The sequence below is a fragment of the Callionymus lyra genome, chromosome 12 (genome assembly GCF_982586985.1).
Source record: "Callionymus lyra chromosome 12, fCalLyr1.hap1.1, whole genome shotgun sequence".
In the NCBI taxonomy this organism is placed as follows: domain Eukaryota; kingdom Metazoa; phylum Chordata; class Actinopteri; order Syngnathiformes; family Callionymidae; genus Callionymus; species Callionymus lyra.
Genome location: NC_141829.1, coordinates 8,831,109 through 8,846,589, shown reverse-complemented (window position 1 = coordinate 8,846,589; position 15,481 = coordinate 8,831,109). Strand labels below are relative to the sequence as shown.

At 36.6% G+C, this 15,481-nt stretch overlaps 1 protein-coding gene across 6 annotated transcripts in view; it reads right to left on the bottom strand.

Annotated features, from left to right (window-relative positions):
• lrrfip1a (leucine rich repeat (in FLII) interacting protein 1a) overlaps positions 1-15,481 on the bottom strand; it is a 42,538-nt gene that overhangs the window by 11,665 nt on the left and 15,392 nt on the right. For 4 of the 6 annotated variants that reach the window (XM_087804658.1, XM_087804661.1, XM_087804659.1 and 1 more), the window contains exons 2-6: positions 13,674-13,760; positions 6,735-6,752; positions 6,556-6,627; positions 4,971-5,012; positions 3,509-3,559 (exon numbers count right to left, since the gene is read on the bottom strand). In XM_087804658.1, coding sequence (XP_087660784.1) covers positions 3,509-3,559; positions 4,971-5,012; positions 6,556-6,627; positions 6,735-6,752; positions 13,674-13,760 — 270 coding nt within the window. Of the gene's footprint in view, positions 1-40; positions 131-3,508; positions 3,560-4,970; positions 5,013-6,555; positions 6,628-6,734; positions 6,753-13,673; positions 13,761-15,481 lie in introns of all 6 variants that reach the window. The other 2 variants (XM_087804664.1, XM_087804660.1) reach the window with 2 other exon arrangements.

Here is a 15,481-nt window from a genome sequence, read left to right as displayed (position 1 = left end):
ACGCTGACACTCATACCACTGAAGGACTTCACATACAGACCTGGTAACCATTGAAAGACGACCCCGGGTTTCTGCCGGAGGAAAGACCATTGAGGCCGTACAAGTCAGAGGAGGCCGCGTAAGAAGAAGCCTGCGGGGAAGTGATAGCGAGTCGGAAGAAAGAAACACTTGAGTTGGATTTGTGACCCAAAAAAAAAAGGAGAAGACATCTTAATATGAAACATGCGACCTCCTGATACCTTTGACCCCCCCCCCCCCCCACACACACACACACACACTTTATAAACAACGTGACATGCAATGAGCAGAAAATCTGATCAAATCCAATCAATCCAGAACCAGGGTTGGGTAAAAAAAAGAAAGTCTGATACTGTTAACAATATCTTTGCTTTGATACCGGCTGAACCATTCTTTATCCGATACCAATTTTATAAAATCAATTTGAACCATTCTTAACATTAATAAGATACTTACATTTTCAGCTTTGGTAAATTAAAACTTCAAGCCGTTTATTTTAATGACAATATATATATATATATTTATTTTTTTATCATTTTTTAAATGTATTTAATAATACATTTATTTATATATTGTTTATTTTTTAATAAAAGTAAACAATATTTTTTAAAATTCTTCATAAGTCAAAATGATAAAGAATTGAATTATACGGACAATTTCCCCAAGTTTCCAATTGTCCTCTGCATGTTTCTGGACAGTAGGAGGAAACCGGAGTAAACCCAAGTAACACAGAGAGAACTTACAACCTGATTATAACATTGTTCGAATATTACGATTTTTAGCTTTGGTTCAATTTCAACTTTTCGTTGTTTTATTACAGAAAAAAATATACTACTTTTACTTTTGATTTCAAACCAAGTTAAAAAAAACATTTCAGTCTCATTTCAGGTTATAAGTTTACTGTTGCGAGTCACAAACATGAACTACAAGAAAAAAAGACTTAACATTTAACTTAACCACTGAAATTAACTTTTTAAAACAACACAGATAAACATGATCGTAGATCTACAAATCATTAGACGCCTCAACCCTGACCGGTTGGCGGCCATCTTGTGACGAGAATAACCGACTTTGCTAACAACGATGCTAATGCCATGATGTATTTAGATATATATCTATGCACGTAAACACCGTCTATTGCCGTAACCACGTACAATCTGTGGTTACCAAGCAATCATATAAAGGCTACTGTCAATCACCAGCGGCATTATCAAGTTTTGATCATGTGATTGACATCTGGGTATCGAAATACGAAGCTACATTGGTCCTAGCATTTTGGTCGGTGCCACAAAAGAACCAAAGTTCCAAACCAAACCTTATCCAGAAAGGTTTTTTGAATGTAACCAAAAATTCACTTTCAATCAGTGTTGTTAAAAAATAACACCACGGCAGGTTGTTAGTCACAAACAGTTACCAGAGCAGCGCCACCTGCTGGCGGCAGGTCTAATTTGGAGGAACGATACGACCGGCTTTCGTCGCTCAGCTTGGAGCTCTGAGAAAAATGTCAAGACTTTATGGACGATCTGGAATAGTTTCAAACGAGAGAAGAGAAGGTTTCACACACACTGACCCTGCTGGAAACAACACTGTACTGGTCGTCGTAGCCGTTCTTCTGTTTGGAAAAGGAAAAAAAAAAAAAAAAAAGGAGCGACAGATGCTCAGATGTTGTTTCCGCCTGTGATTTATCTCTTTACATACGTCTCTGTCTTTGTGTTTGTGCTTCTTCTTTTTCTTGGACTTCTTGAGCGAGTGTGTGGATGAAGCCTTGAGAGGGTGAAGGAGGTTTATTTCTTAAAGTGGTTTTTAAAAATAAAACAAACATGCCCTCGCTCTGACCGTCATTAAAGTCACACTTCAGGATGTTATTGGTGCAACAATGTAAACATGCAAGAGCCATTTCAACATGTCAACTGGTTAAGCATTATATAGTTTTTTTAATCATTTTCGTGTCATCAAATGTGTTCTCTTCTAAAATACTTTGGACAAAAATAGTGTCATTGCTCAACGTTTAACAGTTATTATTCTGACTATATGGCTATTATATATTATATTATTATATATATGGCGCACCAGTCTTAGATCCTCGGACAGGCTCCTGTTAACTGTTCCTAAAGTCCAGGCTAAAAAGGAGATAAGACTGGCTGAGTCTGTTCCTTCGTCTAAATTTCTTTTGAAAACACACTTTTACAGACTGGCTTTTGTGTGATGTCGTCTCTTAACCCTTGGGTTCATCCATGGAATTTTACTCTCCTTTATTTTTCAGTGTTTTATCATTTTATTTAATAATATTTTCCTTGAATGGAATCGTTTTATCTTGTTTAATTAATGTGCCATCTTAATGTATTGTGTCATTTTTTTTTACTGTATTTGTTTGCGTTTATGTAAAGTCATTTGTAACTACAGTTTAAAAAGTGTTATATAATTATTTGTATTATTATATTATTATTATTACCAGATTATACGTCACAATACCAATTAACCTTTTCATTTTCATGCTCAATTTATTCTTCTACTCTCTGACTGATGATTTGAAGTCTACTTTGTAAGCATGATAACAGGATCAGAATATTAGAGGATTTGAAGTGCGCCTTATAGTCCAAAATATATGTTAACGACTATATGCAGCCCAATTTCAAGTAGTAAAACATATCCACATTTATTTATTAGAACGAAAATCCAAAGTTAGAAGTTCTTCATTCAAGTTTTTAATAAAGCCGTCAGTTTGATGCCGCAAGCTACTTGTTAGCCGTGGCTAAATTCTAAGCTCCCTTTGTCACACCAGTACTTGCTTAATCCGCTAAAGCCCAAATACTTTAAAAATAAGTCACAAGAGTGATTGTTTGGATTTTAAAATAATTAGGCCGGGTATCGATCCAAAACGTTTGATACCAGTTCTGATACCGATACCTATATGTTTGATCCAGGTAACTGGACCATTGTTTTAAAAAAAAAAAAAAAAAAATTTATAAGATCAATTCTAAAAAAAAAAAAGGAAAATGACATTACACACAGTAAATATTTAAAGCTTCATTTTCCAGTTTTGGTAAATTTCCACATAAAGCCATTTTCTTACAGAAAAAAAAAAAAAATTCCAGTGTAAAAGAACAAGTGACAAATTATTCTGATGTTCGCTGCCTTAATCATTTATTGATTTTCCCTTTGAAAGGTTTTGATCACACTTTTGGTACCAAAACGTGGCACCAAAAGACTAAGGATGTTTCTAAACTAAGGACTACCGAAGCGCTTCGGTTGTTGCCAGAAAAGAACCAAAGTTCTTCACCCAGTCTTAAATACAGTGCATTTTGTGGACAAACCAAACTACGTCAGAAGCAAAACCCAACATGCCCTAAAGTTAATGATCACACGACTCTCTCACCCCTCCATAGAGCGAGTCGCGATCCGACTGTCGAGAGAGTCGTCGACGTCAGACACGCATTGGTTTTAAAACCAGCCAACATTGAATACGTGAAGCAATAAGTCGGATACTGACCCTGACGCTTCCACGGCTTCCCACCGACATCCGCTCGTCGTCATCGGAGAGCTGTGCGGGAGAGACGGGAAGAATTAGGATGGACGTCAACAAAGATATATCATCGATAAAAGGTGAACGAAGGGGTCGTCGACGTCCAGCGTTTATCTGGATTTAATGGGTTTGGTTCGACAAGAATCTGTCGATTCAAAACATCCCTGTAGGAACAAAGATGTAGTACAGCATAGTAAACACACAATGTTGTCACATTCTTAGCATCAGTTTACAAAACAAATAATAGTATTCACAAGAAATACAAGATAAATCAAGTGAATATTATCAGTTAATTGTTAATTTAAAAAAATAGATGCGTTCCTTTTGAATCAATATCAATATTTTCCTACAACCCTGCCTGATCATGAATAGAAGGTTTAATACAATTAATAATCCTCTAAAACTAACTGAATTTGGATCATACAACACTTTTTATGAATTCAAGCTTGTTTGCTTTAGGTCACGTGACACTGTGGACTGATCCAGACCAACCATCACATGATCATTTAAAGTTGTGAACGGGAGTTGTTTTGAAGTCCAAACTATATTTACTACAGCAGTCCATGTCTCTTGAGTAGAGACACAATATGTACTCTAGTCTACAATTTAATAACCACTGATCTTTGATCCAGATAGAAAAAACACAAAGCTGCCAAGTGTGGATGTTACTTCCTAAATACTGTCATTAGTCTGTTTGCGAAGACGTTTGAAGTATTATCTTGTGGTTCACAATACTGTTGAACTTCTGGATGTGATATTACGTCGGATGTTGTTCACATTTGGTCCCACGTTTGTTTTCGTGTCATCAAATGTGTTCGCTTCTAAAATACTTACAAAAAATAGTGTCATTGCTTGACTTTTAACAATTACTGTAATACTCGGACTATAAGGTAGCCTTGAGTTTGAAATCCACTTCGTAACCCTTTATCTAACACAGGCGACAAAATTAAAGGATTTTAAGTGGGGCTTATAGTCCAAAATATATGGTAATAATTATATTTAACCCAATTTTCAGTAGCGAAACATATCCACATTTATTTATTGGAACCAAAATTCAAAGTTAGAAGCTCTTAATTCATGTTTTTAATTAAAAAAACATCAGTGATGCCGTAAGCTAATTGTTAATCGTGGCTAATTTCAAAGCTCTCTGTGAAAATCCAGTCACACTAGTACTCGCTTAATCTGACTAAATCCAAATACTTGGCATCAATAATAAGTCACAATAGTGATTCTTTGGATTTAAACAGAATGGAAGCGTAAACTTGTATTACAATCAAAACAAAAAAAATGCTTCAAAATAAGGTTAAAAAGTCATTTTTAAATGAATTAAAATGCAATATTTACAGTCATTGAAACAGAGCGAATGAAAGAGGAAAGACAAAGATGTGAAAGACATAAGGAAGGAGAAAAAGGAGGGAGGACTACAAACCGTGTGCATCTGTGAAGGGCGTGAGTATCGCTCACTGTCCTCCTGGATGGATGGAGGGAGGGAGGGATGGAGGGAGGGTGACGATGAGAGAGGAGGTGAAGGTCAGCAGAGGTCATGGACAAGAAGGTGAAGAACAAGTTGGAGGACCAAGAGCCTTTAAAATCAGTTTTCTAACCTCAATACATTAATATAAAAACTACTGAGAAAACAAGTCTCGTCTTCACCGACTCAACACCCGTATGAATCTCAGGCCAAACACAATAAACACTTTTACGCTTGAAATGAGGCTTTGATCCTGTAATTCAAGTACTTTAATGACACATAAACACGCTTTGATGTGTCGTAGCTTTCAATCGTCTCAAAGGCAACTCTGCAAAATGTTTATTTCGCAAACAGGAAGTCTGATCACGACCGTATTTTAATTCTTAATGTGTTATTCTTTACCTTAACTTCGACTTCAGTTTAGCTCCGATCGTGGACATACTCGGTCTCTTATCTTTAACGCCCGCCAACTTTTAAGCTTGAACTTTAACATACTTTAATATTCAGACACATCTGGACGAAATGCTCAATTAATGCCCCGTAATTTACAAATTGTATAGATTAATAAATGACCCACAAACTGTGGAAGAAGAACGCATTTATATAAATATGATAATCTTGAGTTTTTTAAAAGCTCAACTAAAAACATCAGAATTCAAGTAAACCTTTCCTAAAAGATGATAAATGAAACTTTAAAAAACACACTTGAGATCTTTGTGAATCAAAATATTAATAATCTGCAGGCAATTATCGTTTAAATAAAACAAAAAAAATACAATCCACAATGTTAGCTTCAAACAGATGCCAAGTTTTAGCCAGTGTCACAACCCTTATATAATTCTAATAATCTTAAGATTTAAAATCGGACGAAAGCTCAACTTAAAACATCACAAATGCAATTATATTTTACCTAAAAGATGATAAATGAAACAGTAAAAATACTTGAGATCACTGTGGATCAAAATATTAATAATCTGCAGGCAATTATTGTTTAAATAAAACAAAAAAAAAGACAATCCACAATGTTAGCTTCAACACCAGCCAAGTGTTAGCCAGAGTCACAACCCTTATATAATTCTAATAATCTTAAGATTTAAAATCAGACAAAAGCTAAATTAAAAACATCAGAAATATGGTATATTTTACCTCAAAGATGATAAATAACACCCTAAAAAACACTTGAGATCGATGTGAATCAAAATATTAATAATCTGCAGGCAATTATTGTTAAATGTAACAAATAAAAAAGACAATCCACAATGTTAGCTTCAACACACACTAAGTCACAACCCTTATATAATCCTGCTTCAGGGCCAAACGTCATGCAGTTGTGCACCAGGAGGGCAGATGGTCACGCTGGTCAGATGCCAAGTTGGCGAACAGTTCCACCGTATAAGTGGATTATCATTAATAAAGCAGCTTTAATTCATCACAATCCCTCATATAGTAAAGGTTTACTGGGATATAAAGACTCTGACAATCAGACGCACAACATGCGGTTAATAGAATTTTTTTTTTTTACGTCACTCTGGGCTCATTATACCATCCATTGTTCGATATCTCCCCACTTGCTGTCCGATTTGTCGTCTACTTTGGTGTTCAAGCCGTAGTACTTCTGATAAAAGAGGGCGAAGAGAAGATCAGGGGGGGGTACGAGCACCTGACCTGAAAGAGTGGGGGGTCGTGTGAGGGGAAAGGATGAAGAAGAAAGAGAAGGCCTACCTTCTGCACCTGGAAGATCTGCAGCGAGGCATGAGGACAGAGGAGAGGGGCGAAGAAAGGAAAACAGATTAGAATTAAGGGATTACAAGAGTAATACTCAAGACAAGCGGTGTGTACATTTAACACTTCTATAGTCAATACACACTTTAAACATTTGATTTTTTTTAAACCATTGGTTTGGTGGTAACTTTTCACCATATTAAAAAATACTGAAGACGTACAAATATATGAAAAAATATATATAAAAAAGTTACCAAACTCGGATTAAAAAAAAAAAAGGAATAAAAAATCAACACTTAAATATAAGATCTTATTAGATTGGATTAGATAGACTTTATAAATCCCTCTGGAGATCTCGTTTGGGAAATTGGGTTTCCAGTTCACAGCAGACGATAGAATATACAGAAGTTTCATAAAAACAAGAACAAAGTGCAAAAAAATAGCAAAGTGCAAAGAGATAACAAAGTGCAAATATAAGCATGAGCATAGATCAGGAAATAACACAAAGAAAAGGATACAACGATTGACATAGAGTAACATCATCCTTTCACTCTTTTCATCCTTTATATCCTTTATATATGAAACATAATTTAATGCAAAAATGAAAGGCAAGAAATGAGTTAACATCTAATAAAAAACTAGCCACAAACGACAAAAAAACATCTGTAAATCAATTCACATTGAAAAGACAAATTACTAAACACAACTGGTACTAAAACAACATTAGACATATCAATTCAGAAGAATTAGTTAAAATGGAACTCAACAATTGTTAAAGTATGTTAAACAAAGAAAAGGCTGTAAAAAAAAATCTTGTTTAATCAGTTAAAAAATGTACAATCACATTTAAAAATTGCGCGACTGAACATGTAAAACGTATACAAAAAATAAAATGTTCATGTTTCTATTTGTACTATTGTACATAAATCACACATACAATGTAAATCCATGGAAAAGACAAGATGAGATTGAAATAAACACATTTAAAAAATTTGGGGTACCAGTACTCAAAAAAGTATTGATACTATGAAGTTATATCTTGATACACATTTTGCAAAGGAAAAAAAACTTGAGATTTCAGAATCGATATTTTGGATGAACTCAAGCTTTATTGTGAAGTGGCTCTAGATAAATAATGACTTCATATTTGGAGGAAAAAAATCATTGATGACTGACAAAGAAAGCATGGACTAAAAGAGTGTTTTAAACTCTGAGGTGTTTTTCCAAAGGTTAATGGTCGGAGAGAACGACCAGGTCTCACTGGAATGCAGAGTTAAACGCCTGCATCAAGTTTTTGCCCTGGTTTGGTTCTTTCAAGGAGCTCGTTCCAAACTGCCAGCAGACACTCCCTCACCCCGGTTTCCACTGCATCAGTCCAAGACTTAAATCCAGATTTACTGCTGCCCTCACTTGTATGTTTGCCCAAAACATGGATTTAGCATTTTATCTACAGCAGACGGCTATTTTTACTCCAACTCTCTCGGTTTCATCACCTCGGGTACGGCCAGGAAAGATGTTTTTCACCTGGAAAAACTCTCATATTCACAGATTCTCTGGACCAACTTGATGTCAAAAACAAAAGAAGAATATGTTCAAATAATTACAGAACGTCAGAGATTCAAGAAACCTTTGTGAAGGTGTGTTGTTGTTGTTGCACAGCAACAGGTGTTGTGCGTACACACGGGCGTGAGAGTTGTTTAAGAATATTTACCAGGAGAGTAGTTAGTTAATTGTCATAATAATATATCTCATGGAACAGTTTGTTACGTACAATGAATGGTGGATTGCCTGATCACTTAAAACAGGATCTTTCAACCAAAATTACACTTTAAAAACTGAAACCCCAAGTAAGTATTTAGGTCTGGTTTGAAGTTAAACGGTCGACTATGTTTTTTTTTTCCACAATCAAAGTCTACAATATTTCTTAATTGAAGATAATGAAGGAAAAATAACACCTGACAATATGGTAAGAAAACTATTCTGGTTTAGTTTCATGATTACAACATTATTCTTTAGAAAATATAAGATAATGTTTCTGTTCCTGTTTTGTAGAAATTTCAGGCTATAAACAAGTTATTAAGGCTTAACATTTGTCTTACTATCTACTCTTGAATTTTATTTCAAATAAGACGTTAACACCTGCTTATTTATTACAGTGTATAACACATGCACTATTAAATTTGTGAGAAACGGACAAAATGATGCAATAGAAACTGTAATACCTCAATAAATTATAGAATTAAAAACATGTAAGGTAAGGTAACCTGATTTACAAAAATATATAGAAATAATCCTGTAATATTAGAACATTCAATAATGAAAGAAAAGACACAAAAAAGCCAACATATGGGAAACGTATTGAAAGAAGCCAAAAGACATGAATCACAAAAAAATAAAAACGTGAAAAATCAAACTTACACATACACACAAACAATCAAAAAAGGACACACAATCCTAAACGCAACATGATAACAATAGGTTGCTCACATGGACAACCAGCTGCAGGAGTCTGACTATAACTATATAGAACCACACACTTCAATATAGAAACGAATCTAGCTTGTCAAAAGTAAAAATGAAAATAACACACCAACAAACACTTTTTACCATCATAACCAGCTATAAGACTTAAAGCGATAGTTCACACAAAATGTATTTTTCATAAATCTTCTACTCACCCTCATGTTGACTTTGGTTGAGATAATTTTCAGAGTAATCTGTTCCTTTTTAGAGTTAGAGTCAAAATGTTTATAAGACACTTTAAAACATCCAAATACCGCCATACTGATCGTCTGTAACGTCCATCTTGTATTAAAGCCTCGACACGAGGAATTTGGTCCGAAGTTTTCCTAATGTTCTTTATCTTCATCCAAAATTCTGCACCTTAAAACATCCAAACACCTCAGTGGTGCTCGTCTTAAAATATAAAGTTTTCTTAAAGTTTTTTCAAGAAACATTATTCAAGTCTACGCTTCAATCCAAGATGGACGTTACAGAAGAGCAGTATGGAGGTATTTGGATGTTTTTAAAGTGTCTTTTTGGACGAAGATGAAGACAAAGACAACTGAGCTCCAGTCGCTACATTAAAATCAACAAACATCTTTTGTCTATAACTCTAAAAAAAGAACAGATTACTCTAAAAATAATCCCAACCTTTAGTCGACCTCAGGGTGAGTAGAAAATGAGTGAAGTTCAAATTAAGGGTGAACTATCGCTTTAAGAAAAACAAGGCTCACAATGACTGAGACAAGAACACAAACCAGAACTGTGTCCAGACCAGTGCCATCAAAACACCTCTAGTAAGGTAAATAAATCACATTTTGTTGAAGAAGGAAAAACAGGAAAACCACGCGGTTGCGCTCTCTGTTCCTGATTCCATGTCTGGACGAGCAATTAGCGAGCTAGCCAGGCCGCGTCATAAACCCAACCATTCAAACCAGTTACACAATCTCGCCGAGGGGCATCTTCCACTCACCGCGGTCCATCTCTTAGCTGGGGGGGTCGCAGGGCGCCTGGCGAGGGTGGCCCTCAACCCCCTCCCCGTCACCCGCTGCCCAGCCGTGGTTCTGTCGTCAGGACAGCAGGTGGGACTTCATACTTCCCCAGAGGCGAGACCGCCGTCGGTCTCGATGGCGACCATCGGTGCTACGACCCAACGCTCCGGTTCGACTCCAGACTTCAGCGGCACGAACCCAAGATACGAGGGGGCGGCGATGTCGCGGCGGAGCACATGTCTCATGTCAACAACTGCGACTACGATTCAGTCTGGACCCAGCGTTCAACCTGCTAAGCCACTTTGAAACCCGGTTAAGGGATTTAATGGGCGCGCACACACACACACACACACACACACACACACACACACAGACTGACCAGACTCAGCTTAACAATGAGCTATAATCCCGTGTGTGTGACCGTTGTGGGAAAGTCACTTGTGAGATTTCTGAAACTACTGATCAACTACCAAATCCAACCATCCAGCATGTTATTTTACTCATTCTAGAGCAGTCAAAATCTGTTCAGTCCGGGGGGGGGGTTTCCAAATCATGCACTTCTGCACCTGCACTTAATATATGAAGTGCACAGGTGTGCAGTGTGCGAGAATGTAGTGCACAGTGAGGACTTAATTTGTGCACTCAAACAGCCAGAAAATTGAGTGCGGATCATGGGACACTTCAATATACTATATTGATCTCCATAGACGAATCTCACAGAGGAAACTTTCCACCCTCAACGGCCACCATCCTAGTGACGTAGGTGATGCTAAACCGAAGCTACGTCACCGACGACGCGTCTTCTGAGCAGATACCGGCGTAAATGTCTCGAGAAAACACTAATTTTACCACAAAACAACACAACTACATTAATAACACAATGAAACACAACTTAATAACTTGTTTCAATTGTTAAAAGCGTTGTCAAGTGTCGGTGATAGTGTTTCAACGACCGGTTTCAATCAGTGTTAAAAAAGTAGTAGAAGAAAAAGCTGTCGATTTGAGACAGTACTACCCTGCTCATTGTCTTACAGTGTACTGTAAAGCAGAAGACACAGCTCAGGCCTTGGGACGAACCAAACTGTCACATTTTCGTAATTGGAGGTTTTTAACCATCTCAGTATTTGTCGAATTTCTTTACATTTACTGGCACTCTCTGTATGGTTGTCGACATTGATAATCTTGGTAACGTAGCATAGCTTAGTTTATCAGAGCTAGCGTGACAATATCAATCCAGCGATTGATTCATTAACTATAAACAAGGACTATTTGACTCTATAGCAGGGATCGCCAAACATTTAGATTCCATGAGCTACACGAACGTCAACACGTGATCCTAAGGGCTTCTACAAGTTTGATCCTTCTTTTGCAAGGAACACAGGTTACTTTCCCATATATCACGAAAGCTAAATTAAACATATTCAAGCCTTGTGTTTAGGAATTATAAGAGAGGTTTATGTAGTCCCATATCCCACCCACAGGCTACTCTGATGGATAGGCTACTACGTAAGTGGTCCATGATCTATAGACTTGACTGAGATGGAATCATCGCATTCTGTAAAACTGGAACCATGGACTAGCACAGGATGGGGACAATTAGATTTACACCAGGGGCCACTGCGCTGTTGGAGAACAAAGCCCTCGCTACAGAGGGGTTCACCTATCTGTTTGACCCACCTCTAGGACCAGGACTAGACCTTAGATGACACGAGATAACTGGCTGGATTTCAACATATTACCAAGCTGGATAAATACTAGTCTGGGCCTTGGATGGAAGTATACTAACTTAACAAGGGCCAAAACAGAGTCTAGGATACCATCAGACCCACTTGTTCTGGGGACATTAAAGTCACTGAAGAGGATCTATATAAGGGTTCCAATAAGGGTTGCAACAGTCCATGTGAACTGAGACACAGCCTTAAGGCCCATATTAACCTTCTCAACACTGGAGACAAAACAGGGAATTTGGGGCAACACTGGGAACTCCAGGTCTGACGGGGAACAGAACCGGGCCTCAAGACAGAACAAAGTATTGACGCAGACTTTCAACACATCACTGAAACCGGGCCTGGGAGTTGCTAATAACTCACGGCTGGTGTAGCTCTTTACTCCACTGACCCATGACCCAAGAGATCAGAGTCTGAGCTTAACCACGATCACAGATGCAAACAAACACCCCGGACTGTCGACTTCACTTGAAAACAAAAACACCAGAGAGGTAACGATGCAAAACTATAAAAGCTAAAAAATGACGACACTTGTAATAATGGTTAAAAAAAGAAAAAAAAAAACACTAAACAAACTATTTAAAATGAACTCTGTGTATGTCTGCAAATATTGCTCATCTAATCCAATCAGCTTGATCACAGATCTGCTCATCCATGGACTTTGTTAGTGTAGAGACTTCAACTGTATCTTAACCAGTACAAAATGAGAAGAATTCAAAGAGGAAAAATATGGTTTAAAAAATACCATTGATTGGATTTGATGCCCAAAGATGATGATGATTCTGATGATTTTGATCCTCTTTTTATAGGTTAATTGGTGAGTTTGTTTCAAGTTTGATTACAAAAGTGTACTTTCAGGAAAGATTTGAGTGAATCAGGAAAAAGAAAATGCTCAAAAAGATGTTATCCATCAGGGAAACACTAATAGCTCCAACAGATAAGGACTTTTTAATCTTCAGATGAAGACTTGCTGACACAACTACAACACAAATAAATATTCAAACAATGTACAACATTTTAGGCTAGTGTTGACCTTCTTTAAAATAGTTTAACATTACAACCAATAGAAATACTGCACTAAATACATTTCTAATTTAGTATCATTATTATTATTATTATTATTTAGCATCAGTATTCATTTGTATCCACATTTAATTGAATATTGTTGTTGTTTTGCATTCTTATTTCTGTTTAAAATGTTTATATTTTATTCATTCCCATCGTAAAATTGTGCATTTAAAGACCTATTCATCTAGTATCATTTTTTTTCTCACTTTTATGTACATGTTTTTGCTCCTAGCATAACAAGGTTTTTAAGTTTTCACCATATAAACATGTAGGTATTTTTCCAATTTTTATTCATGGTGTATAGCTTAACCAAAAATGCTGCAAAAGATTCCAACAGTAGTGAGGCGTAAAAAGTTGGAAACATTGATAAGAGAAAAAACTAAAAGAGAGACTATGTATCTCTGCTGGTCTGGGAACGCCCCGAGGTCCTTCGGGAAGACCTGGGCGAGGTAACAGGGGAACAGAAAGTTCTGGGTCTACCTGCTAGACCGGAACTCCGAACAGCAGAAGAAAGGGATGAAAATGACAGGATCCAACAGTTTTACAGGATCGTAGAACCAAAGAAGATTCCAGAAGAAGCCAATTGCGTCTTCGTGAATTCCATGTTAGTCAAAGGTAGTCGAGCACAGAGCAGAGTTAACATCCTTTACCTCCTTCTGTTGCCTCTCCAGCTCCTTCATGCGGATCTCTCTGGCCTCTGCTCTGGCCGCCCTCTTGGCCGCGAGTCTGGCCTCGGCCTAAAGGGAGAGATTAAAATAAACAAATAAATAAAACGATGTAAAAACAACACATTAAAAAAAAAGAGAAAGAAGTTCAGTTCAGTTCCTCGACATGGGAAACGACTTGTGACACACTGCTATAAATATAACACTGTGGGAAGTTGTGCGGTCCAAGAACGGAGCCTGGGCTCCATGATTTTTTTGTTTTGTTTTTAGAAACATGCACTAAATATGTGTTCTTATTTTTGTGTTTGTATTTGAAGACGTCGCCACACTCAGCATTCAGAGTCTTAGCCTTCGCCTTAAAAGGATCCCTCGGAGCACAAAGTATGCCCGGGTGTGTGCGTGAGAGTGCGCATAAGTGTGTGCACGAGTGTGTGTAAGCGTTTCCTTCCTCCGACTTGTGGTGGACACTGAACCCTCCCCCCTCAATTGCGCTAATATTTCCCTTCAGTCGCTGTGACCACATCAGGAGCAGGAAGCACCGAGACTCCCTTATAAAAATCACACATTTAGGGCCGTAAACAAACTTTAAATGCAGTTAACAACAATCTCACGCACACGTCTGCTACCAAGAACCAGTTTCCCCACACGTGCACACATTTATTTGTAGCCGTAGTGAAATAAGAGACAATTCCCTCTGTTCTCTTGACTGATGCCAAGCAGGAGAAGCAGGTTTTGTCCGCAAACAATTCATCAACTGTCCTGTCCTCCCTCCAGTCATCGGACGGTTTTATTGTCTTCTAAGTAAGAACATGTTGGTATGAAGGGAGAACGAGATGAACAACAATGACTTCTAAGTTTCTAGAACCAAAAAGAGCTGAAAGATAATTACAAACAGTTTTAAACACACAGAAACCAGGAACTGAAAACATTTTTAAATGAAGAATTAGTTACTACCATTGAAAAATACAATATGTACAAATAATATAATATATAATATACAATACAATGAGTAAAAAAGACTGTGGTCCCAAATATTTTCTATTGAGAAAAACAAAAGTATAAATGTGAAGCCACATGTGAATATTTGTTTACAAAACTTTTTTTTTTTCATTCTTTTGTCTGTCACTAGGGGCAGCAGAGGATAAACACTGACTCGAGAATGGGGCTGAAGAGACAAAGCAGATCTTTAGAAATGTTGTGACTTTCCAGTGACATTGTGTTAAGCAAATTTAATTAAATTAATTATAGCAAGTATTGGAAATAATTGCAATGGGTTAGGTGAGTGTAAAATAATACTTTATGATGGAAATTTAATGGATTTAAATTCAACTAATTGCCAAATAAATGCAATAACGAATTTACTAAAACTTAACTTTTTATTATTTCAGTAAACACAACATTTAAATATGTATAAAGAACCATTACAACAACCTAAATGTCAAAAACATAAAGACTATAATGATCATGTTTTATTGATGATGTAATAAAATATCAGTGAATAAAGTAGAAGAGACTTATTTTAAGATGATGGATTAAAGGAATTATTTTCATGCAGACATTTGATCTTTTTGTGTGTCTGGAACAACAACTGAAAAAGCTTTAAACAAACAAAGACTTGTAGACTTGAAGGATTGTTTTTCTTACCATTCATAACTCAATAAACAACTTTCCCTTCATTCATAATTATTTTTTCTTTAACATTAGCTTTAAATGTTGTTTCCAATTAATGTAGAAAATAGAAATATTACAATAAAAACACACAAAGTAGTTTGTTGCGACATTTAATTTAATTT